The sequence below is a fragment of the Arvicanthis niloticus genome, chromosome 6, assembly GCF_011762505.2.
Source record: "Arvicanthis niloticus isolate mArvNil1 chromosome 6, mArvNil1.pat.X, whole genome shotgun sequence".
Taxonomy (NCBI): Eukaryota; Metazoa; Chordata; class Mammalia; order Rodentia; family Muridae; genus Arvicanthis; species Arvicanthis niloticus.
In genome coordinates this window covers 35,391,440-35,417,738 of record NC_047663.1, presented here as the reverse complement: position 1 = coordinate 35,417,738, position 26,299 = coordinate 35,391,440, and the positions used below count along the sequence as shown (strand labels likewise).

The window sequence follows — 26,299 nt, the reverse complement described above, 5'->3', positions numbered from 1 at the left end:
CTAACTTAAATGTTAGAGAATTAAAAGAAATGCTTCCTTAATCTTAAGAATGTCATACTCAAGTTTTAATAGTTAAGTTTACTTCTGCTTTAACATAAAAAATAACTCAAACATTTTCTCCTAAGGCTAAAGAAATTTAACGCAAGTTTCTTGGGAACCCTAGAAAGTTTAACATTATCATGCTTGCTAGGCTGGCTCCCCAGAAAAGTCATGTGGCCAAGATGTGACTTAGAAAGTCAGATGCATTAGGGAAAAGTTTATCTTTCATTCGACAATGTAAGACAATTTCAGCATTTTGACTATTTTGTTACATAAAAGACTTTTTGAGTTTGGCTATGTAACACAGAGCCCAGATAAAATCAAACAACTATTAGCCAAGAGAGCTATAATAAACTACCTCCAAGTGGTAATAGGTAGAGAGGCAGGACATGCAAATTCCATGTAATAATGGTTTTGTGCTCAATACAGAATTCTTCCAGAAAACAAAAGTAAAATAACTTCATATGTGTGACAGTGGACAAGTGGTTCTCTGTGGGTTTTAGAATTTTTCTGTCTTTCATAGATAGCTACAAATATTTGTTTTCTCCATAAAATAACTGGTATGAGAATAGTGCTAACAAGCTAAGTTAAACAAATCAATAGCCCTGATTACTCTCTAACTTAGCATTCTTTAAGACATTACTCTTCACCCCAGCACTGGCAGCCTTTACTCTCTCCAACAGAATTTCTGTGTCACAAAGGAAATTTATCTTGATCCCACTGGATTTATAAATTATACATGATTAACATTTCATTTCTGGATTCACAGATTTGATGCTAGAAGTAAACCTAGATATTTTCTTAGCCTACAATAAAGTTTCCTGAAAATAATACCAAGGATAAACTGAAAGATAAAAACATCTAAGGCAGAGGCTGGAAGATGGATCAGTAGGTAAATTTGCTTGATATGGTGATAAGGCAGAACTGACTCCAAGAGTTGACCTCTGACCTCCATGCACTTGCCTGGGCAACAGGAACATCATCACAAAGACCAACACAAAATGAAAACATAAAATAAATGTTTAAAAAAAATTGAAGAGTAAAATATAAGAAACCTAAGTCAAGAATGATGCCTTCTAGAGGATGCAGGGATTATTACACACCCAAGGCCAGTCTAGACACTGCAAAGTGAGACTATCTCAAAAAAAGATAGGAAACACGACTCAAAGAGTAAGAGTGTTTGGGCCAATTGTGATGATCTGAGTTTGATCCCTGGGCCTCACATAATGGAAGGAGAGAACTGTCTCTTATGCACATTCTTCTCCCCAGACAAAAAATATTTTCAAGGCAGAAAAAATAAATAAATAAAAAACTGTACCTTAAAAAAAATAAAGGAAGCAAAGCACTCTAAGGCCTAGAGGTCAGGGTGATGACCTCATCCATCTCTTGTTGTACATATTAATAATGTACACATTACAGGTGTGTGTCACCACCTGGGTAAAGAGCTGACTATTCTAAAATGTAAGAACAACTTTAAACTGTGTTTTTCTTAAACCAGCCATAGTGGCACACATCTTTATTCCCAGTCCTCAGAGGAGGCTGGGGCAGGCAGATCTCCAGCCTAGTCTACATATTGAGTTCTAAAACAACCAGGGCTACAGAGACCCTGTCACAAAAGAAAAAAGAAAAAAAAAAAGAAAAAAAAAAAAAAGTGTCGTTTGAAAATTAAAAAAAAAAAAAAAAAAAAAAAGGAAGTTCTTTGAAAATGAAACTGTTTTTCCTTCTTTTTAAACAGATGGTTGTTCTTAGGTACTACTTACTAATTTCCTTCCTTATTTCTTGAGAAACCACAGAGTATTAAGTTTAAAAAAAAATAACCCAGCACAGAATTTGAGAATGCTAAGATTTTCAAATGTAAGAAAAATATTTTCAAGCATTACTGAACCCTTGTAGAACTGCTGACCTTAAATCAATCCAGAAATATGTAGCTTAAAGTCATTTACTTACCTTGAGAAAATTCTTGACTCGCTCGGGATCATAGCAGTTGCTTTCTCTACAGATTCTTTCCACTTCTTTGATTTGTCCAGTCTTACAAGCCGCCTGGATATATTTAAAGTGCACATCTGGGTCCTGACTAAAGTTAACAATGGACCCCAGAAAATAAAAGAGACCTTAAAGAAACAAAAGTAACTGAAATTAAAGAACATAGGCATGTTTTCTTGTTTGCTTGTTTTGAGACAAAGTCTCACTATGGAACCATGGTCTCTTTATGGAAGGAATCTTGGTTGTTCTGGATTCTGCCGTGTAAGCCAGACTGGCCACAAACTCACAGATCCTCCTGTCTCTGACTCCAAAGTGCTGAGATTAAAAGCATGTGCCATCAAGCCTGGCTATACTTTTGAGAATGACAGTAAGTCATGATTACAGGAAATGTTCCTAATAAGTTGGCTACTTTAAAAGTTCAGTAAGAATACAAGTTAATCCAAAAACTACTTGAATAAAACAGATATAAATTTCAGTCCCTACAGAACAAAAAATTAGTTTTTTGAGAGGATTTGTTACATAGTTCAGGCTATCCTTGAATCTATCACCCACCAGCCTCATTTTCCTGAGTGCTAAAATGCAGCAAAGTGCTAACTATGCCTGGTTCTAAAGCTTTCAAAGGATAAGAGACAGGGCCTCAACAGCAAAGCACACTTTTATACTACAGTTCATGCGAGAGACTGCAAATGAACCATCACATACTAGGTATCTTTCCACAAAAAGAAATAGAAAGGCAGTTTCAAAAGAATTTATTTGGTGTAGTGCTGTCCATAAGAACTTTCTGTAGTGATGACCTATATTATCTGCTTCAGCCACTAACCTCCCATGACTCACCTCAAGTGCAGCTAGACTAACTCTAGAAACTTTCAAGAAACTTTCAATTATATTTTAATTATTTAATTGAATTTTAAATATCTGCATGTAGCCAGTAGCTACATTCTGTTAGCAAACAAAATCAAAAGAAACTTAAGACTGGCATATCCTGGCCCTTCTATCTAGAGCACTAACACTACAAAGAAAGAGGGAGAGAAGGGGCCAGGATTAAGCTAGTGATCCTAAGAACCACCTAACAAGTGGTTAGCCCAGGACAATCTGTGGAAGTGATGCTACTCTGACGTAGTAGGTACTTAGTAGGTGCATACACAGGGCATCAGCTACACAGTAAGCAGTCACTCAGCAAGAAGCACCTCCAGGACCAAGGCAGAGGAGCACTGCTGGGCTACTGAGGCACAAAATGCCATTCTGAGAAATGTTCACTATAACAAGAGTCAGAGTTGTGCTTGCAATATTACTGTAATTAGTCATCAGTATTTTCATCTTTTGCAACTAACAAAAGGACAATACATTTTTTTATCCCAAATTTCTGCCTTTAGTTCATAAACTATCCAAGCAAATGTTCTTCTACACTGTTTACCTCTAGGATCCCATGCTCAGAGAATATGTATTAGAAATGTTCTTCAGAAAGACAATTTCCAACAGTTTGATTGATTATAAGTGTCTCTCTTGTACCAGTTCTGACATTCTTAATTACCTTCAAAACTCTTGAATGATTCAAAGAGTTCAATCAGAGACTGAGTTGACAGCTGTTCATGATATTTAGAAGCCACTTGAACACAGATCTGTAGATTCTGACGAATATTAGCAGACAGCATGGCTCTGAGACATTCTAGGGAATCTTCAACTGATAGGGACCCAAAGTAATTCACTAACCACTAGAGGAAAAAAAAATAAACAAATAAATAACTTACCCAGTACAAACACATTGACTAATCACAACTAACAAGTAAGGAAAAAAAAATACCTCAGGGTTAAGAAGATGGGTATGAACAACTGCACGTTTTATATCATATAAATCAGTGAAGTGTTCTAATGCACGCTGCAGCAGGCCTGCCTTCTCACACAGCTGAGCGATATGAGCCCGGTCATAGTGGGTAAACATCTGATTCCCAAGAATGGCATCTGCAACCTAGAAAACCACAAACAGGATGAGCTTGTTTTCCTTCTCCTTTACTTCAGCATACACCAACACCCAGAAAACACATTACAACTGAATACTGAGGGCTGGAGAGATGGCTCAGCCATTAAAGGCTAGGCTCACAACCAAAATTATAAGATTGAATACTGAAAAAATAAAAGTATGAAGTATCAAAGAATACTAGCTAAATTTTATTAGAAAATAAACATCTCAAAACTCTGAGTGATGATTTGTAAACTTCTGCATCATCAACCACAAAAACAGGATTGGAGGCAAGATTAAAGAGCAGGACAACTCTGCTGGCTACATTTTTGTCAACTTGACACAGGCAAGGAACATCTTGGAAGTGGAAATTTGACCTCAAATTTGAAAATGCTCTTAACAGACTGCTTATAGGCAAGTCTGTAAGGTCTTTTCTTGACTAAAGATGGGAAGGGGTAAAGACCACCAGGAAAAACACCATCCTTGGACAGGTAGTCCTGAGTTACAAAAAACAGGCCGAACAACCCAATAAGCAATGTTCCTCCATGGCCCCTGCACCCCAGTACCTGCCTTCAGGTTCCCACTCCTGACTTCCCTAAGTGATAGAGTGAAGAGTTTTAAGGAGAAATAGGCGCCCCCCACCCCCAAGTTACTTCCGGTCATGCGGTTTCTCACAGAAATAGAAATCCTAACTAAGACAACAACACATACCTGAGGTGCATGCATAAGGTTCATCTCAAGCAATCGAGTCTGCAAAGGACCTTCAGAGGGGCGATTATTCTTCAAAGCATCAAGTAAGAAGGCAGTACACTGTTGGATTAGGTTGTATTCCATAAAGACATCCACAATCTATTAAAAGAGAAAAAAAAATCAGATATAAGATACTACTGAAGGGGGAGGAGCTGTAAGACCAAAAGGGTGATCAGGGTGGGGGGAAAATATAAACAAATAACAATGTGCATGTATGGAAGTCATGGTAAAACTATTTTATATTAATAAAAATTAATGTAAAAATTCCCAATTATTGACAATGTATATATAATATTAACATGATTTTTTTACATAAAAATGCTAAGAACAAATATGAGTTATACCAGGGTTTGGGTTTTTTTGATATTTACTTATTTTTTAGGTGTCAGTATATCGCATATACTTTGAGTTTTTGCATGCAGGTATGCATGTATTTCACATGCATGCCTGGTGTTCATATAGGCCTGAGAAAGACAACAAACATAGCCAGTGGAACTAGAATTAAGGATGTCTGTGAGCCACCATGTGGGTACTAGGAATCAAACCTGGGTCCTCTGTAACAGCAAAAAGGGCTCTAAATTGCTGAGCCATCTAGCTAAACCCTGAACACCAGATCTAAAGAATATTATTTATACAACCTAGCCTCATATTTAAATTGCCAGAGAAACCAGGTATATGGGTACGACAGCTCACACCTATAACAGCAGTATTCAAGAAGCAGCAGTAGCAAGTTCCAGACAAGCCTGGTCTACATATGAATTCCAGGATTAGAGACTCTATCAAAACAAACTGTAACTAAAACGTTACTGAAAACTCAGTTTTCTGAGTTACAGTTTTTAAACCCAAAGGATACACAATATGAAAAATTGGCTTACACATTCTCTATGTCTCTCTCTCCCACCTGGGGATGACCCAAAGCTTGTGTTTTATCATTCATATATATCACTTCTTGGCTTTTTGGCCAAGATAAAGTATTTCATTTTCACATATACTTCCCTAATCGAAATGGTATTAGTTTTGTTTTAAAACAGTAAATACCATTTACTATTACTATTTACTAAGAAACAAAAAAACAGTTTTCTGTGACAAGAATTAAGTGAATAGCTCAGTGGATAGAAGCACTTGGGTTTTTTTGCCTTTTTTTTTTTTTGCCTTTTTTTTTTTTTTTTTTTTTTTTTTTGTTTTTCAAGACAGGGTTTCTCTGTGTAGCCGTGGCTGTCCTGGAACTCACTCTGTAGACCAGGCTGGCCTCGAATTCAGAAATCCGCCTGCTTCAGCCTCCCAAGTGCTGGGATTAAAGGCGTGTGCCACCACTGCCTGGCTGACTACCTGATACTACCAGGCTGCAAAAAGTACTCTCTCAAGTTGTCCTATGACCTCCGCACAAATGCCATGGTTCACCTCTGCCTGTATTAATATTTAGACTTTAAAAACTATTTATTGATGATATCTTGCTGTCTATTCTTTTGCAATATGCTGTGGTAAGATATTCAGGGTTTATCCATGCAGACATACACAAATACAATTTCTGTCAGGTCAAAGTTTAGTTTATTCTTCTGAAAAGTTTGTAAAACTCAGATTCCCCCAATCTCTAACTCCATGAAGTAGAGTTTTAAGATGTCATTACCTGTGTGATATCTGCAAGAGGCTCTTCATCCTGAACTAACATTTGAGCAAACTGCTGTCCTTGTTCTGGGCTGATCCGCATGACGTTCCTCAGAAGAAAGATCCAGTCTGGCGTGTATCCAACCTACAAACAGACAAAGACTCCATTGCCACGAAGTTTCACTTTTAAAGCACTAAAGGTCTTTTCTATAACAAAATATTATTAACAGAGAACTACTGGTGGCTATAAAACTCTATTTATACTTTAAGACATTCAACTGGACCACTGTGATGACATACTTGCTAGAACATTATTACTTCTTGTCAATGAATGACAATTTAAAAAACTGAACTAACACATGTCTAACATGCTTCCACAATCTTAAAATTGTAGTTGCTTTCATGAATTAACACTGGGTATGAACTCTACATATAACAGTGAAGAAGGAACTTTTTACTATTTTCCAAGTAGTTCAAAGTTTAAAGAAATTTACCAATAAAAAAATGAATCAAGTTAAGGCTAATTTCTGGCTTTTTGTCTGTTTCTTTTTAATAAACTTGTGTTGATAATTTTTCCCACAGAACTCACTTTTTTAGCATATAAAACAATCTTCTGGACTTGACCTGTCTCTGCAAAGCACTGAATGACTTTATTAGGGACATTGGCCCTGAGGTACACACTCAGTGCTAATGTTGGGTCCACAGATTTTACGAGATCACCCAGTTCTTCAGAACATTCCAGCTGCCAAAAGAAAAGGAATTTTGTTAGTGACCCATCTGCTTTTTAAAAACGAGTAGCTGATACCATTTCTCTATAAATATAACTCATATAGAAGATACTCATTTTCCAAAAAGATAAACATACAGAGTTTGTGACTGGTAGAATCTGAATACTATATTCACAGTAATGATGCTGTATAATTCTCCAGAACTACTCCTTAAACAAGGATTTTGCTTTACCCTACTGAAATTTTGCTTTTAGGTATTTCCTACTAGCTTGTTAAGAATGTACATTTTCTTTATAGTAGAATCTTATACATCTAACTAACATATTCAAATATTACAGCTATGTTTTCAACTTTTCAAAAAATAGTATCACTGGTTTTTCTATTTGTGTGTGTGCCCACAGAGAGCAGAAGAGATCCCCTGGAACTAGACTTGGAGGTGACTGTGAGCCATATGATACAGGTGCGAGAATCTGAACTCATGTCCTCTAGAAGAGGAATAGAGGCCCTGAACCAATAAGCTACCTCTTCAGTCCCCTGATAATACAACTTTTAAGGCAGTATTGTCAATAAAAATCAACAATGCCAGTTGGCCTGTAATATTAACATTTGGGAAACTAAGGAAGAAATGCCAATGAAACTCTACTTACACTAAGATTATTTTAAAACTATAGGGATAATTTTTAAACTAGGATACACCTTTTACAATTTAAGAGCCCTAAGATTGGTCATTTATCTTCGTTTTTTAACTTTAGGATTTGAAATGGTTAGGAAGGACACTAAACTACAAAGCCAAATAGATACAAAGTTTACGATTTCCAGGTAGTAGACAGCAGCTCTTCAAATCAGCTTCCTAAGAGTTCTGCTTTACATAATTTTTCTACTTTTGTTTGTTTTTCTTTTTTGCAGTTTTGGGAATTGAACTTATGGCTTTATATATCCTAAATAAATTAGACCTATATCACTAACCCACACCCCCAGCCCAATTTTCTACTTTATTCTTTTTTCTTTCCTTTACTTTGGAGAGGGGAAGGGGAACAAAAATCTCAATATGTAAACCAAGCTGGCTTCAAACTCAGTCAGCCTACCTCTGCCTCTAAAGTGCTAATTACATACACTGTGTGGGTTTATGTATATATACACACATGAATGCCAGAGACTACAGAGGTCAGATTCCTCTCTGGAAGTTATAGGCAGCAATGAGCTGCCTGACATTTGTGCTGGGAATTTAACTTGAATCCTCTGCAAGAATAGTATGTATTCTTAACCACTGAGCCATCTCTTCAGTTCCAGTGATAACTTTTTAAAAAGAATAGCCCTTATAAACTCATGTGTACAAATAAGTTCTGTCATTCTACACATTTTACCTGAACCTGCTAGTGGACAATGAATGAATCTTACTACAAATGAGCCACAATGACTACCAACAAAATAATTTTGTTGTAATGATATTTTAAAAATTAATATCCTATTATACAGGTCATCTCAGTTATCCTGGCTGTTCCCATCCTGTTATCTTACACAATTACAACAGCTTTCAAAAATGTTAGCCTGCAGAGAAACCCTGTCTTGGGAAAAAAAAAAAAAAAAAAAAAAAAAGTTAGCATGGCTATTCTTTAGGAGAGAATGGTACGTGCCAAGCCTCTTAAGTCTGAAGTACTGTCCTCTAGTACTCTGTAAGACAAGACTAGCAGAAGACAGGCTAAGAAACAGGAACTTAAGACTCCGGAATGTACCAACGCAACCAGCACACACGAATGTTGAAAGGTTTAATATCTTGGTGAGTGATCACTCCAAGAGTGTTACCTCAGTCCTGACAGTGGCCTAAAACATGGCAACTCAAATTTTTACTTTAGACAAGAAGGCTTTCTTGTGTAACTGTATAAAAACAATAATTATAAATTGCTTAAAATGTGTTTGTTGACCTATAATATTTATTGCTTGTTTTTCATTCTTTTCCACTCAAAAAATGTACACTGAAAAACAGTATAAAGTGCTGCATATAAAAGGTATATTTGACAGCACAGAAAGCTAGTAAATGATACATTTTATATTGAAATATAATACAATATAAAAATAAGATATTTTTACAAAAGACTCCCATTTAAAATCTTTTAAATAATTTAAATCTTTTAAATCTTTTTCACGTTAACACCATTTAAAATTCTATGAAATCACTGTCAAACAAAACCTCAGTACATCAAATACAGCCAGCTTGGCTGTCGCATACCCAACTATGTTTATCAGCATTAAAATTTACAATGTTGATGACAGTTTATAAATTCTTACAGACAGAGAGCAAGCAGGAACCACTGGGCATGCCTATCAAGTGTGGCATGCGGAAGATCACATGTTAAGCAATTTCAAATACACTAAACATACCTGTACAATGAAGGAAGCTTCTCATGTTAATTTTTTCCAAGGCCAAACCCATAGTAACTACTTCTAGTCTAGCAGTTTTAATTACCAAGCAATAGTCCTGGATCATGTATTAAATAAAACAGCAAGGTGTGTTTTTATTTCCACAAGCAACAAATAACAAATGGAGATACTTTGGTAGAAACCAACAATTTTAACTTGCTAACATGGTATTTAAACAAAGAAAAATTATATTAATTAAAATTAATGTACCTTATCTTCTTTCAGCCATTTCTCCAAAAGCTGTTTCCGCCCTTGCTGAAGTACAGGTCTACATAACTCTAAGGACTCATACTTGTTCAGCTGGCCCTGGTCCAAAAGGATTCCAAAATACTGAAGTAAAGGTGACGTTTGACCTGGCTGAGCTGGGACACTCTGGAATCGACGAATGGTATCTGGAGTACGAAGGATTCCCTTTAAGAAAAAGAAAGGTTGAAGACTCCTCAGTGACCCAGCAACACTAACAACCTTCCATGTCCTTAGGTCAATCTGAACTACATGGTTGACCAATTGTCTCCACATTTCAAACAGTCACCACATAGTGCAAAGATTCAATAAAGGCTGTCAAATCACTGGTTCAATAACACAAAATTATTCAAAATTAGAAAATTTTCAAGGTAATTAATTATGTCAACATGTGAAATAAGCATTAATAGTCTTCCCCAAGGTGATTATCTACTATCTAGTGGTCAACCATGAAAACATATACAGACAAGCAGGATTACAGGATGGGCATGTTGTATTTATGTACTTAGGAGTATATTCATATGCGCATATGAATATGATCATGATGAAAAGATCATGAATTTGAAAGAAAGGAGGGAACATGAGAGGGTTTGGAGGGAAAAGGAGAAAGAGTAAAGTGATGTAATTAATTATATTAAAATCTCAAAAATAAAAAAAAAATAATTTAAAGACAGAAAAAAAGATAAGAACATTCATGAAATAGTAACCATTAGTCATCAAATCAAGTTCAGTAAGTACAAACTTCATAACACTAGTTAGGAATGCAGGGTGTCAATTCAGTTCAACATAAACCAAGGTAAAGGCTTATGAGAATAAATTCTGCTCATTTTCTGACAACTCTACTCACTACAAGTTCAAGACCACCCATTTATTGATTGACTGCTCAAATTAAATGGATAGCCATCAATTATGAGCCCAAAGAATTTTTGTATTTTAGCAACTACACATAATTCCGCCTACATCAACCACAGGTCTAGAGCTCTACATATCCTTCTAAGAGTCTGCATTTTTACACACCAAACCTAGAGACACTGAGAATTAATTACTATATTCTATTGAAGGAAAAACGTAACTGGAAAGTAGTTAGTTAATCTCACAGAGCTGGTTCCTAAAGACTATTAGGAACATCTCAATCAAGCACAACAACGTTAGTTTCATAACTATTTACCTTCGGTGCATTAGCAGCCACCTTTGCAGCCTCTGAGTAGTTTCCCTGGGCAAAAAGAGCATTAAATTTCCGGGCAAAGAGTTCTTCAGCACCAGCTAAGTTGTTCCGAACAGCCATTCTCAGAGCCAAATCAGGGTTTTGTAGGACATTGGTGATGTAAGGAATTATGTTCTCCTCTTCCACACAAACTGACAGGACCTACAAGTTAACCATCAGAGAACTGTGTTAAATCTGTTTAGATTAAGTCACAAGGTAATTGATTATTCTGACACTTGTTTTGCCACCATGGTAATTTGTAGAACCTTCGTGATCAATGATTACAGTGTGTGGTAAAATTATAGAAGGGGCTCTACGTTAAGTTTTACCGTTAACAGCAGCACAGCAGCAGAGAGAAGGAAGCCCTCCAGGCTCCTGACTGTCAAGTCATCCTAACCAACTCATTCTTGACCTTTTTTCCATCAGAGACACATACAACTAGACAGAGAGATGAGAGCTACTATTTTCCAAAACCACCTTTGGATGGTGCTAGAAATACAATTAAACAAAGGTAAGCCCCTTTCCTAAAGAAGACAAGAAACTGAGACAGCAAGCAACTTTAATTCGGCATGACAAAAATGTTACAAGGACAGACTCTTCCATTACAGGGACCCAAAGCACCTGAGCCTAGAGTTGAGGTCAGAGACAGAATTGCCTCATCATAAACATACCACTTTTCATTAAAGACTCATTAAATGAAAGATGTTTACTTTGGGGAAGAATATATATACTAACCTAGAGGGAAACCAGTAAATGACAAAACCACTACAATACTAACTTTTAAGAATTTTAACCATCTAAGAAAATAAAATACTTCCTGGTAGAATTTTGTTTTGTTTTTTTTTTTAATTTCAGTACTATGCTCTCACAGAATGAGAACTACTTGCTAGAAAATATGAAGAGTTACCAAATATCCCAAATTCAGAACAGCTAATATCAATTGTATGATACCCTACCCAACTGGCTAACTTCCCAGACACCACAATAGGTACATTAACATATGGTGTTCTGATATTAAATATTCAGTTAAGAAGTAGGATACAGGTAGAATTTGTATCTCTACAGCTGATGGATCCTGTCTTATGAATAACAGGAAAAGAAACCCTATAAAGAAAAATTTGTCAAATTTGTAACTGAAACAGATTTTTCCCATAGATTTGCTTCTTTTGATAATAAAAAATAAATGCACCTAACTGGCTCTAAACCAAACAGTTCTTATGAGACAGTATTAACAAGATTTTGCAATTATACATTGTAGTGCGTTTTTTTTTTGTTTTTTTTTTGTTTTGTTTGCTTTTGTTTTAGTGATAAAAATTTTTACTTTAAAGATGAAATTGCATATGAAAACTAAAAACAGGCACTAGAGAGACAGCCTTGAGGCTAAGAGCAGTGGGTACTCTTCAGAATACCAGTTTGATTCCCAGGATCCACATGGAGGCTTACAACCATATGTTACTCCAGTTCCAGGGTTCTGATCTCCTCTTCTCATCCCCTCATGTGGTACACAGACAAACAGGCAGGCAAAATACCCAGACATATAAAATACCACAAAACTAAAAACCGATTCATACCATTTACTAGACCTAAAAATAATAATCAAGGTAAATAAAACTATGTCAATACACACACAAGTTAGACAACAACCTTTTTATCTTATTATCTTGTTTGTTTTTTAATTTTTGAGATAGGTCCTCACTGCCTTGACTGGCCTACAATGCACAGAAATCTTCCTGCCTCAACCTTCCAAGTGTGGGAATTAAAGATGTGTGCCCATGCTGAATTCTATATAACAATCTTTTTATATTTATTTAAATTATACTTATTTAACATGTGTATATGGGTACATATGCATAAACACACAAACATCTTTGTGGAGGTCAGAGGACAACTTGGGTAAGTCAATTCTCTTCTTCTACCATATGAGACCAAGAGATCACACACAGCTCACCATGTCTGCTGACAAGCATGTCTACTACTGAGCCAGCCTGCTAGCTCCCAATAATCTTTCTAAGTATATTTTATTATGTGTAATTGAGTTTTTTGAAACGTCACATGATGAACAGCCAATGGTCACAGTACAGAAAAATAGCATCACTTGGTACCTTTTAAAATTACATTTATTATGTGTGTGCACATGTGTGCTCTAGTGTATGTATGCATTTGTTTGTTGATGGATTGTATGTGTACATATGTGTTCGAGTATATGTATGCCCCTGTCATTCATTTATTGATTGACTGTATGTGTGCACATGTTTTTGAGTACATGCATGCCCCTGTACCAGTGCACATAAGGAATCAGAAGACGACATCCAAGAGTCTCTTTCCTTAAAACATGCAGTTCAGTTCTGGGGACTGAACTCAGATCACTTTTGCCCGCTGAGCGATCCTACCTGACCCCCATGTCAATTTTTGTTTAGTTTTTTAAAGAATAGTTATATTTTATTTCTAAATCCTGGGGACTGAGGAAACAGCTCAATTTATAAAGTGAAAAGATCTTTTCTCAAAAACTCAAGTATAGGAGAGGCTGGAGAGACGGCTCAGAGAATAAGAGACCTTGTTACTCTTGCAGAGGATCTGGGTTTTGTTCCCAGCACCCATATGGTGGCTCACAACCCTCTGGAATGCAGGGGACCTAGTGCCCTCTGCTAATCTCCATAGCTACTGCATACACAGAGTGCACACATGTGCAGTTAAAATACTCAACACACGGAAAGTAAATCTTAAAAACTTTTTTCTGTCAAAAGGAGGTAGAAAAATAACAGACACCTGCTACCAATCTCTCTCTCTCTCTCTCTCTCTCTCTCTCTCTCTCTCTCTCCCTCCCTCCCTCCCTCTTCTCTCCCTCTCTCTCACACACACATACACACACATAAACACAAAAATCCTAATACAATTTTATTAACTTTAATCTTCATATTGAACAGATGTCAAAACCTGTTAATCTTACATATGCTATTTATTGTATTTTATGTCCTTTGACCTTTATCTCATTTCTTCTCTTTGCCTTCCCGCCATTAAGAACTCCTTTCTGATATCCAAAATTACCTTTTGGGAAAAGAAAAAGCGCTAATGATAATGTGCTATTTAAATGCTTAAGTTTCAAGGTTTTCTTACTTGTCCCTTTCGGTTGACTCCTATTATTCCAGCTGTGGCTTCATGAGGTGCGGTAACAAAGATCGTTTCTCCACTGATTCTGTTCATGTAGATGCATGTGCCAGTCTCAAGATCATAGAGGTGAATATAACCATACTTGGTAATCAAGAACACTACATCATGCTTTTCACTGATCTGAACAGAGAAAAGGAACACTTTCTATAAAATTTTGACATGAAGCTTAAAGGAAAAAAATGCTAAAATAATATTAAGGTTTCCTTCATTATAGCTTGTTTAAATGTGGGATAACTGAAGCTAATACATAAAACACTAGAGTATGAATAAAATCTGCAAGACAAAAGAGAACATAATTCTGGCAACTTAAGATAGCCCAAATATTACACAAGATAATAATTTTAATTAATAATTTTAATTTTATTAATTTTATTAATAATTTAATAATTTTACCAAGTTTTATTAATAATTTTTAGAGTAATTGTTTTAAGCACTACTCATATCAACTGTGAACAGAATATAAATTTAAGGTGAGATTTTTATTTTGATAAAATACCTGCATTGCAACAGGAAAGTCATTTTGTGCTTCTGGAGGAAAGAAAACATCCACTGCCTTCTTTGGAAAGGGTTGGTTTCCTGTGGGTGGTGTACCAACTTCAATGATATGTAACTGTTAAAAGAAAATAAAATCTATCAACCTAAATCATGTATCACTTGGTCATTGCAAGTATTTTTGAGGCCAAATGAAAATAACCAACTGTCCTATGAACTATGAACTATTTGATCCTCTATATCATGGGATGGTCCTCCATCAATTAAAACTGAATGGGGGAAGGATGATCCCAGTCACACATTTCCTGTAGGACTACTTTGGTTTTGAAACAAGGTCTCACAATGTAGCCCAGGATGACCTAGAAAAAAAAAAAATCAGGACTAGGCTGGCCTAGAGCTCAGAGATCTGTGTGCCTTGAGTGCTGGGATTAAAGGCATGTGCCACCATACCAAGCTACATACTACTCTTGAAGTGGCAAAATTACAGAGGTAGGGAGTGGGTCTGCCTTTGAAGTCATGCTGAGGCTGACAAGATGACTCAGCTGGTAAAAGTATTTATGGGATAGGCCGACCACCTAACTTCAATCCCTGGAAGCTATATAAAAAAGCCAGACAAACCTGGAATTCCAGCACTCTTAGGACTGAATGAAAGGTCCAGACAGAGAATCACTTGAGCCTCTTAAGTGCTAGGATTCAGATGGCTGCAATGTTGTTTTTCATTCTTGAAAACTACTTACTAGGGTGACTGTGGTGGAGAAATAGAAAATAATGATGAGGTTTGTCTTTTTCTGACTTGGGGACAGAGAGGATAGTAGTCAAGTTCTGGTAGTGAATAGAGCCAGTATTCCATTTCAGAGACAGCAAACAGTTGTTTTCCATGTCTCTCAATGCTAGCATGAAAGCTATGTGACTTTGTCAAAGAGGGAACTCAGGACATCAGGTTATTTTAAGACTGAGGCAGTGAAAATAGCAGCAAACTGAGTCACCAGGCCCCCAGCAGTGCAGGCCTAACTGAAGCACAGTTCAGAGATCTACAGCGTGACTTCTGCCTGGAAGCCTGGCTACCACCCATTTTTTCTTATTTCTCCTTCCCCAAGTTTAGTTATACAGCTGTCCTAGCTACTGCTAGGTATCCAATACCTGTCAATAAGCTTTTTATACTCCAACCAGACCTTGTTTCTGCTATCTTCAACTAAGAATTCCAATACAAATTATTCTAACCTGTCCAGGTAATTTCAATACACAGTTAGAGATGAGGCTCTCTAATTTAATTCCATCTACCTCAAGTCACCTAAGTAATTTAAAAGGATGAATAGACTTCATCTTGGGCAATATTTAATGAATCAGACTCTTGACATGTACTGTACACATAAATGGGTATTTTAGTAACCCTAATGAGCCTATGCAGAGTAAAGTGAAAGATACAACAAAAAGTGTTTGATAAAGACAATAAAAGAGCTCAAAGCTGGGCACAATGTTCTAAAGGTCTATAATCTCAGCACTCAGAACCTGAGGCAAGAGGACTTTCTTCAAAACAAGTCTAGGTTACACAAGGCACTGTTAAGAGTAAGATCCACAGATGGCAGAACAGGATTATATGTGCTATTTGTCAGGCACCACAAATCTAAACACTATGGAACTAAGTAAGAAAGATGAATATTTTCAGCTTAGACGACAAAGAACAAAACAGACTCACTAAAATAATTATCGGAACAACTTACCTTTCCTCCTGCCTGACCCCGCACAGCAAAACAAAATAATGTTGATTCTTCTGCATTTCCTTCCATCTTAAATTGTGCAAAACTAGCTGCATGTCCTTCAATAGGCTGAGAAACTTTCCTATCTACAGAATACAGTTGCATAGCTCCAACTACACGATTTTGCTGCAAAGAATAAAAACAAAAACTTTAAGAGATCCAATGACCCAGATCTCAGATTTAATCAGTGAAACGGTTACAATAGTCTGCCATCTTGAGCAGTACTTGTTAGTCTCTTATTGTAGATTTGATACTTAACTTCAAAAGTTTAACTCCAAAATTATATTATTAAAGATTAATGTGAATAAAACATGTGTCATCCTGCCATCTCTCTACACCATCTTACTACAACAATACAGATTCACTCTGTAGCACACTGACTCCAAAATAAATTCTAAATCACTCAATTTTTCCTTAATCTGCAAAAAATTAAAAACTGGTAAGAGCTCTCAAATTTCATATCAGGTTAAAGGTATAAGCCAGCAATCATTATTTTTAAAAAGAATGTCTTTTAAAATATGTCAAATTCAGGAAGAGTGGTTTAAAGATTTAACTGAAGTGTGTGTTGAACAAAACAGTGCCTTAGACCACTTCTCTTCAGCAAAAACTAATGAGTGTTACCTGTGCAGATATGCCCGTCAGAAGCAACCACTTCTGCTTTGCATCTGTACGGTAATTGATGATCTGGCATCCTGCGAGGCTGGAATGACGATCAAACATCTTCACTGGCTGAGACTCTCCTTCCATACTCCAGTGATAAACTGCATTATCCGTAACAAGAGCAACCGTATTCAAAGAGATCCATTTCCAGAAGGTGACATCATCAGTCATGGTATGGGCCTTCATTTTACTTTTCATTTCAATGTTAAATATCTGAAGAGTTTTTCCAGCTGAATACAGAATTAAAGATAATAAAAAAAAAAAAAAAAAAAAAAAAAGCAAAGTTTAAAATTAATTAATACCTAGCTAGACTAGCCCTTAAGTTCCAAAAGTGTGATTTTATCCTGGGACTAATAACTATAGGAGTCACACTGCTAGAACTACAGCCACTGAGAAGATGAACAGCTGAGACCAAGCAAACCAATGTACACCTGCACCCTTAGGCAAAACTCTTTATTACCTCTAATGAACACTACACTATACTATACACATGACTTCTACAGGATACGAAAATGAGACTCAGGAACAGCTTTCTTACTGATAAAAAAACAAAGCTGTAACTTTCACTGCATACTTAGCTCACACATTAACTAGGGTAGCTGTCTGTATATACAAAAGACAAAGCAAATCTAATAGAGACACAGGAGGAAATATTCACTTTTTAAAATGCAGTCATCTCTCATCCAACTCAATTTTGTGGAAACTGCGTTTTGAAAAGAAGTTGTACTTCAACTTTGCTGGGTCACCATAGTGCATGCTACATTTAACTGGTCTAAGATACAAAGGGAAAACAGAAGTGCTGGAGAAAGGAGAGGGAGACCGGGAGGGTGGTTTCAAATGCTGTTAATATACTAGAGTGAGAACAAAGTTCAAGCTTCATCCAGTTAAGACAGTAAGCATTTAGTAAAAGAAAAGTGAAATTTGCATTTAATGTTAAAAGTCCAGAGTCAGATACAAGGGCTTATACTTGTCATTTGAAATTTATCACAGTCAAGAAAGGTGATTTCACTGAAATCAACAGCAGTCAAAGCCCACAGCTATGACTAGGCTATGCAGATTAATCCTCTGAGACTGAGGACAACTCCGTTCCTGAGCCACAGAGAATCTGGCTCCTAAAGGACAAAAGCTGTCAGAGTGGGAGGGTGAAAGGGGAGGTGGGAAACAGACAAAACCTAAGAGCTTTGTACTGCAACCCATCTTACTACACGACAAAGCCTTCTTCCATAAGACAGTGTATGACTCCCATCCCACACGGTTTAGGAACCACAACCAGACTGGAGAAATTGTGGAAGTTATAGTCCTGTTTATAAAAAGAAGGCATGAAGTTTAAACTGGCTTCAGAGGGAAGCAGAATTTTTTCTAAGAATCTGTTTTACGTTACTGCATCCACCAACCTCCAGATAACTAGACTTTTATTCTGTCTTACATGAAAGGGGCTAGACTATGTGTTAAGTGTCTAGAGAACAGAACAAGGGATGACAGCTAATGAAGTGAACAGATACAAAGTATAATACACTATTTTGCAAAGCTATAATTTCTTTTTAACTATTCTTTTTATAGAACAGGACAATGACTAACACAATCTACTTTAAGGTAACTCACCATCTGCACACATAAGAAAGCATTAAGAAATGTGATAAGATAATAGTAACATTAAAAATAGAAAAGAACTTGGCAAAATTTAACTGATGGCCTTTAAAAAGAGAAGTGTGATATATGCAAAGCACTCAAATTCAAATTATTTAAGGAGGCTGACGGACATTTTAATACTTTAAAACGTAATGAACTTTTAGATAAAAGCAAAATGTATACTATCCCAAAATATCTGGTCATAGGTAAAAGGTGGAATATCCTTCCTGAGGATGAAATCAATTTTGCCAGACAAATTCTGATGTTATGTTGACTGTTATTCTTAGTTCCCAACCTGCTAGTAAGACACTCCAAAATGTTCCAAAACCTGTACCATGAAACCAGAAAGTCTAGGCTTCTAATCATTGACTTTCAGATTAGTGGCACTCAAGAATAAAATCTATGCAAAGATCCCAAATCTAAGTTATTTGAAATGCTCAGCAAGAAAAGGTATTTGCTGCCAAGCCAGCCCCACATGGTAGAAGGTGAACACTTCCCCAAGTTGTTCTCTGACCTTCACATATAAACACAAACACAAAAAATAAACAAAATGCTCTAAAAAGAATTCTAAAAAATTTCCTTAAAGCCAAAAAAGCTCTCAATACTTCTAGAGTCGAACATTTCTACAAAGAGTTATTCAAGATGTATTTTTAAAGATTAAATGGGCTGGGCATGGTGGTGCGTGCCTCTGATCCCAGCACTAGGGAGGCAGATGCAGGAGGATCTTTGTGAATTGGAAGATAGCCTGGTCTAATAACAAGATCAGAACATAAGGGTTACAAAACAGAGAGAGCCTGTCTCACCAAAACAAAAAACTATAGCACCAAAATAAGGCCCCCAGTTTAAGTGATGTGAAGAAAAGACAGGTTAAAAAGTTCACCTCTGAAAACTCATGCACACTTTTATAAGTTACTGGGAAACTGAGTTCTCTTTCTTATTAACAAGAAAAATGAAGGCTGAGATATAGCGCAGTATTAACCATCTGCACACCTGCCTAGCATGTGTGCAGCATTGGATCCAGTCCCTAATTAAAGCACAAAGCAAAGGAGGCAGTTTTAAATGCCATTTCAAAGGTCCAACAGTTTGGTACCTAGACTTCTTAGTAACTTCTAGTCTTCTATTATACCTTCATTCTAAATTTCAAAGGAAAAGAAAATAGGTTCTCAGATAAAATAAGATTGTTCAACTCTATTTAGATTGATCCGTAATGTTCCCTGTAGAAACAAATTAGTTTGGCTAGGCCTAGATGCCCACACCTATGATCTCAGCTACTCAAGAGACTTAGGCAAGAGGATTCCAGGTTCAAAGCCAGCCTGGACAACAAAGCAAGACTCAACTAAAATAATAATAATCATAATTTTAAAATAGTGTGCTTGGTATTCATTCATTCTTATTTTCCCCCTACTCTCTCTAAGCAGTTTAAGTTCAAGCCATTTTTAGCACTTGATGATCTAAGTGAAAAGAAGCATAAACTATAAAAAGGCACAGAATGGAGAAGCTGATTGTTACAATAACTTCTGAAATGTTTAGATCCTAATACTGTTATGACTTATTACAGAATATTAATTTCATTCCCCTATACAGAAATGCTTTTAGCCTTTTATCATATCAGATATAAAACTTAAATGTATTTATCCTAAAACTTAAAATCATTTCAAGCACATCTATTCTACATTTCAGAGAAACACTCTATGTTTAAATTATAAACACTAACTCAAGTTCAGGATTAATCCCAACTTTACAGTTCTAATTAAATTTATTCAACATACAAAAGAAAAAGTACAAATCAATAATTTTATTTGCATACAACACACATAAGAATTTCAAGAGAAATATCCACAATCCTTTATACCTTTCAGTGCAATCACTTTGCTGGCAGGATTCATGATGGCACTATCTGCTGAGATTGGTCTTCGAATTGGATTGCTGGGATCATTCATATCAATGATCACCACCTGAGCCTGCTCGCCCACTTTTTCTCTAATACAGATGAATTTGTCTGACTCCATAGTCAGGGTACTGAAGCCAATGTTTGCTGGGTTGATACCCAGGTTCTGGAGCTAGAAAAAAAAAAAAAAAAAAAAAAAAAAAGATCTTAAAAGTCACCAAGAAACACAATGATTAGAAATCCCTTGACCCATAAATGCCAGCCCTCAGAAGTTGCTCTGTTCTTTACCTTCATCTCTGACCTCTGTAGTTCTAAGTTATACAACAGCAGTTGAATGTCACATTTTTTAGAAGATGAAGATCTATTACTTTTTCATTGTCACTATTGGTCTTGCATTGATAGATAAAATAGGATTTATAATGATGATAATATGTGAATGTCGAATTTTACTTACAGGTTTGGTAACATGGTCTAAATTTTTTTTTTTCACCTGTTACTAGAAAGATCTCTACTAGAATGGGTCACTAATTCTCTGGGTAATTAAATCCTTTAAAAAAAAAAACAAAAAAAAAAAACCCTGTCCCCAGCTATGCCTTCCCTTCACTGTGCTGCCTGAGCAATGCCAGCTGTATCTTAGGGAATTCTTTTGTCAAACCTCTTTCCCTAAAAACAGGCCAGAATCTGAATAAGGTCCAGAATGAGACTAAGACTCTTTTACTTTCACTTCCCTTTAATTCCTCAAATACTATAAAGTATAGCCAGTAATAAAATGTAGTTATATAACTCAGACACAGCACCCAGGGCAAAAAGCCAAGCAGCTATCTAACCATTAATACACACATGGCACTGAAGTAGACATTATCCAGCTTTACAAGCTCAAGATACACTGCAATGCCAGGCAAATACACAAGCTATAAACAGGTAACGTCTAACAAATGTGGTTGTGGTAAAACACACAAATTATTTTTATTTAACTTTAGGACTGTAGATGAATAGAAATTGTCCCAAATGTATGAATGGAACATGAGTGAGATTCAAAGAGATCTTTTCCTTAGACAAACTAAGTAAAATCAAGTTATCCACTTAGTTTCTGAGGAGGAAGACACATCTGTTTTTAGACTCTCGAAGGAATCATGCAGATCTTTTCCTTCTCCATAGTTGCAAAAAGTAGTTCAATGGCTCAGAGTTCATATGGCTATAAATAGAAACACAGCACACTAGCTTCTCAATTACTGCATGAGAACTAGGACTCTGTCTCTACCCCAAGCCTTCACCTACTGCACTTTTGAATTTCAGATACCATTGTTTAGTTTCTTTAGTATCTGAAAAAAATGTAGACTTATATAAAAGTGTCAGCCAAAAAATAAAATTAAAAAAGTAATATAAGGAGAAAAACAACAGTGCCTGATACCTGTAACACCTACACACAATAGGGCGAGGCAGAAGGATTGCTGAGAGTTTAAGACTAGCCTGGACCTTTTTTTTTTTTGGACCCTGTCTCAAAAAAATCAAAACAAGGGTCTGGAGAGACAGTTCTGTATTAAAAGAATAGGCTGTTCTTCTAGAGGACCTGGGTTTGATGTCCAGCCAGACATGGCAGCTCACAACCACCTGTCAACTTCAGTACTAGTGGACCCAATACCCTCTTCTTGTGGGTATCAAAAGTGTGCATGGTACACAGACATATATGCAGGCCAACATCCATCATGCACATAACACTTTTTCCAATAATATATATACATATATGCATTCATATATTTGCATGCCAGGTGGTAGTGGTGCACACCTTTAATCCCACTATTCAAGAGGCAAAGGCAAGTTGATCTCTGAGTTTGAGGCTAGCCTGTTAGAGTGAGTTCCAGGGCAGTAAGGACTACACAGAGAAATCCTGTTATGAAAAACAGAACAAAAGAAAAAGGAAGAAGGGAGAAGGAGGTAAGGAAAGCGTTAAATGGCACTATGTCTACCTTCAGAGTATTTTACTTGTAGAGGAAAAAACAATGAAGATTTGGTTTTAAAAGAATTGAGTTGTTTGCAATCTATATAATCCTACACTATATTCCTTTCTTACTAGGACAGACCCTACCAAGATAATTAAGCATTCCAATCTTTTGTTTTCCTATCAAAAATGTACTAGCACTAGTCAAGATATTCCATGTGAAACAGACATATATTTTATTTAAAAGTGAAAAAAAAATTAGGGCTATATGTGGTGGTGCACGTCTTAAATCCCAGCACTTGGGAGGTAGAGGCAAGCAGATCTCTGAGTCCCAGGCCAGCCTAAACAAAACAAAACAAAACAAAAACAAAACAACAACAAAAAAAACTCAGAAAAAGAACAGAACTGAAAGAGGAAAGGAAAAATGAAAGAGGAACAGAATGAAAAAGAAGGGGAAAGGCAGAAAAAAGAACTGTGTAGTCTGGCTGAGACTGACATCACCAAGAGAGAGGAGTTTGGCATAGAATATTCAGAGATTAGTCAGAATAATAAAGGGTTTAGTCTAGTCTTATGGAGCAGAGGGATGGGCATTTTTATAAGAAAAGATTACTGGTAATGGGAAATCCATTATAAACTAAAGGATAAATCACATAACTAAATATCTTAAGGGTAAAGGTGAAAGGACCTGAAAATACTTGAAGTAGCTGGGTTTGGTAGCTTCTACCTGTAATCCTACATACTTAGGAGGTAAGGCAGAAGGATCCTAAGTTTAAGGCCAACCTAGGCTGTATCACAAGACTCTCAATTCGGGAAGAAAAAAAGAGACAAAGAACAAAAACAAGAGAGCAAGAATAAGAGTGCGTGCACACACGTGTATATGTGTGTGTGTGTGTGTGTGTGTGTAGCATGCGAACTAAATTGAAACTAAAATGATTAAATATGTTTAAAAAAATACTTAAACAATGACCGTTTGTACAACTAAACAAGAAACTGCCCTTTCCTAGAAAGTCTTTTCTAGATGTTAGCAAAGGACGGGGACCTTAAAGATGCTATTAGTTAACAGAAAGGTGACTTGCCTACACCTCCATAAAGGTTGGCAAGTTCTTTTCCCTTCCTGGTATTACTTGAGGCAAATGCCAAGGTTAATCACCAATTCTGCTACTATTTTCCTGTAATATAGGCAAACAGAAAAATACCCTAACAGTAGTGAACAGGGTCAACCACCATTAACTCTACTTCTGGCATAGATGCACCAGTAGAGTAAGAAGATTCCCATACTAGATAGCTATGTTTAATAATATTTGTACAGACCAAATCTTTAAAAATGTAGCAATACTTTTAAGGTTTTTATTTTCAAAACAGCCAGAAAATATTAAGTTAACTATAAAGATGTAATGATATATAATCTATGCCTGAGAAAGAAGGCATAAGTCTACAACTTATATCAATTTTTTCAGAAGACACACGGCAATACCCTAACTATAGCTAGATTTCAGTAGTCTTGACAAAATATTGCTGTTAAGGCTAAAGATATTTTGAGATATGCTTGTTTGCTGGTTAGTTTTTGTTGTCAACCTGATATAACCTTCAGTCACCTGAAAAGAGGGAATCTCTCTCTGATGAATTATCTAGAACAGGCTGGGTCTGTGGGGGAAGTCATCTGAATTGCTAATTACCCCTGTGGGTGGCACCATCCCTAAGTGTGGCAACCCTGAAGAGCAGAACCAAGTACACCAGTCCTTTCTCTGTGACTGTGTGGGTGGGATGTGAGCAACAGAGACAAAACTTAGGAAAGCTTGAAAATTCAATAATAAAGTTGATTTTTTAACTTCAAAGAGCTTTTATTTAACTGTTCTGAGAATCTATAGAGATAATGAATTTGGATTCGCATACAAACAATAAACATTCAAATAGCAAAAAAGGGTTCATTACATTCCTGTGAAGCCACTCACCTCCTCATCTGTCACTCAAGCAATTAGAAATATTTTTCCATAATACAATCAAGCATATAATTCCATTCTCATTTTTTAAAAAAAATAATAGGATAATGAACAAAGCCACTGATTATCAGATGCTTCTTTCTGAGAAAGACATGATCTCTATAACCTGCAATTTGATTTCCAGGCTAGATTTTTTTGCCAAGTGGCATTACTTTAGGACCTAAACTTGAACTTACCTTACAAAATATAAACAGACTTACTGGTAATCAAACAACTCAAAACTTCCAAGTACTCTGGAGTTACCAAGTTATAAATAATTTGCAAACCTTTTCCTTAGGTTTGAGCCAGAAATGATGGCACACACCTTGTATCCCAACACTTGGGAGGCAAAGGCAGGCTGTGAGTTCAAGGCTAACCTGGTCTATAGGGCAAGTTCCAACACAGCCAGGAACAGAGCAATGTCTTGAAAACCCAAAAGGAAAAAACCCTTTGCTTTATGATCTCTTGATTTCAATTTGGATCAAATTGAAGATGGAAGGCACTCTAGTCTAAGATTCTGTAGCAGTACAATATCATTTCAACTTTTCCATACTCTAAATTACAATAAATTTTAAATTTTGAATATAAAGTTCAAGTAGCATCTAAAATTAATTGCTTCTCTGAATTCCTCTTAAAGAGCCCCAATGTCTGATGTAGCCCTAGTTTTCCCACTAATATAAATAAAGTTCCACTAAAGTGGATCTGTGTATTTTTCCTTCCTCTCAAACATGTGGAATGACAGTACCTAGTCTCAGAGCTGTGAGGATTTAATGTGAAACACTAAAAACAATGCCCACCACCATCAGGTCTTCATAGACACTATCAGTAACTAACTGCACACAGCAGAACTGTGGGCTCAACTCACAAGTCAACTGTCTTTCACTGCATTTCATTATCTGCTTCATTCAGCTGCCCACTGGTCGTGGGTGTGAATTTCATTTTACTACACTGATAACAGTTAGTAGGCTCTCAGAAACTTACCCAAGACACTGAAGTTCTATCTCTTTCCCACTCATTTGTTTCTTAAGACAACCTTGCTATGCAGACCTAGGAGCCCTACAACATACTATGTACTCTATATTAGCCTTGAGTGGACAGTGAGGAACAGGGATACCTCTTCCTCAGGGAAAACTTCAAGGGTGTGCTACCAAGTCTTTTTTCTTTCTTTCTTTTGAGAAAAAAAAAAAAAAAAAAAAAAAACTATACTTAAGGCTTGTAATTCTGCTCTTTATTTTGCTAATTAAATTTCAAAGAAAAGAATCTACAAAGCCATGCCATGTATTCCTGAAAAGTAACCCTATTTCGCTTTTTACTAGTATACAGCACTGCTAAAGTCTTCTATCACAACTGATGTCTCCAACATCTGCGATGAAAAGGGAAGCTGGTAAAGCTAAGGTCATTCAAGTAAACAATTATAGTAAATTTCATAATTCACTAAAATTCAAGTAGCATCAAAATTAATTGCCAGATTCTTCCTAAAGAGTCCAAATGTCCGGATGTGGCCCTAGTTTTTTCCACTAAAATTAACCGTTAAACAAGTTAATATCTGTGTATTGCTTCATCTTAAACATTCGGAGTGACACCACCTACGTACGCTCAGAGTTGTAAGGACTTAATATGCAATGCTAAAACTAACATGAGGTTGGTTTCAAAAGCTGCTTTCTTCCTAAAACACAGAGGAAAAGGAAATCTGTGATGCAGAAAACTCAATTATGACTTTTATCAAAAGATGCAATGAGTCTAACTGAAAGCAACTGCTTTCTATTACTTTAAAGACCCCTGCCCAAATTAGACAACCCAAACAATCACTACAACCTATTTGATGGCCCAAAACTGAGGGGCATTTCACAAAATTATACA

The 26,299-nt window shown here is 36.3% G+C and overlaps 1 protein-coding gene across 2 annotated transcripts in view; it reads right to left on the bottom strand.

Annotated features, from left to right (window-relative positions):
- The window catches only part of Cltc (clathrin heavy chain), a 61,147-nt gene that overhangs the window by 20,475 nt on the left and 14,373 nt on the right, over positions 1-26,299 (bottom strand). For both annotated transcript variants that reach the window (XM_034505451.2, XM_034505454.2), the window contains exons 2-14: positions 20,486-20,693; positions 16,966-17,234; positions 16,309-16,470; positions 14,592-14,705; positions 14,042-14,215; positions 10,892-11,089; positions 9,691-9,891; positions 6,924-7,076; positions 6,357-6,479; positions 4,691-4,828; positions 3,824-3,988; positions 3,554-3,734; positions 1,987-2,150 (exon numbers count right to left, since the gene is read on the bottom strand). In XM_034505451.2, coding sequence (XP_034361342.1) covers positions 1,987-2,150; positions 3,554-3,734; positions 3,824-3,988; positions 4,691-4,828; positions 6,357-6,479; positions 6,924-7,076; positions 9,691-9,891; positions 10,892-11,089; positions 14,042-14,215; positions 14,592-14,705; positions 16,309-16,470; positions 16,966-17,234; positions 20,486-20,693 — 2,250 coding nt within the window. The remainder of the gene's footprint in view (positions 1-1,986; positions 2,151-3,553; positions 3,735-3,823; positions 3,989-4,690; positions 4,829-6,356; positions 6,480-6,923; positions 7,077-9,690; positions 9,892-10,891; positions 11,090-14,041; positions 14,216-14,591; positions 14,706-16,308; positions 16,471-16,965; positions 17,235-20,485; positions 20,694-26,299) is intronic.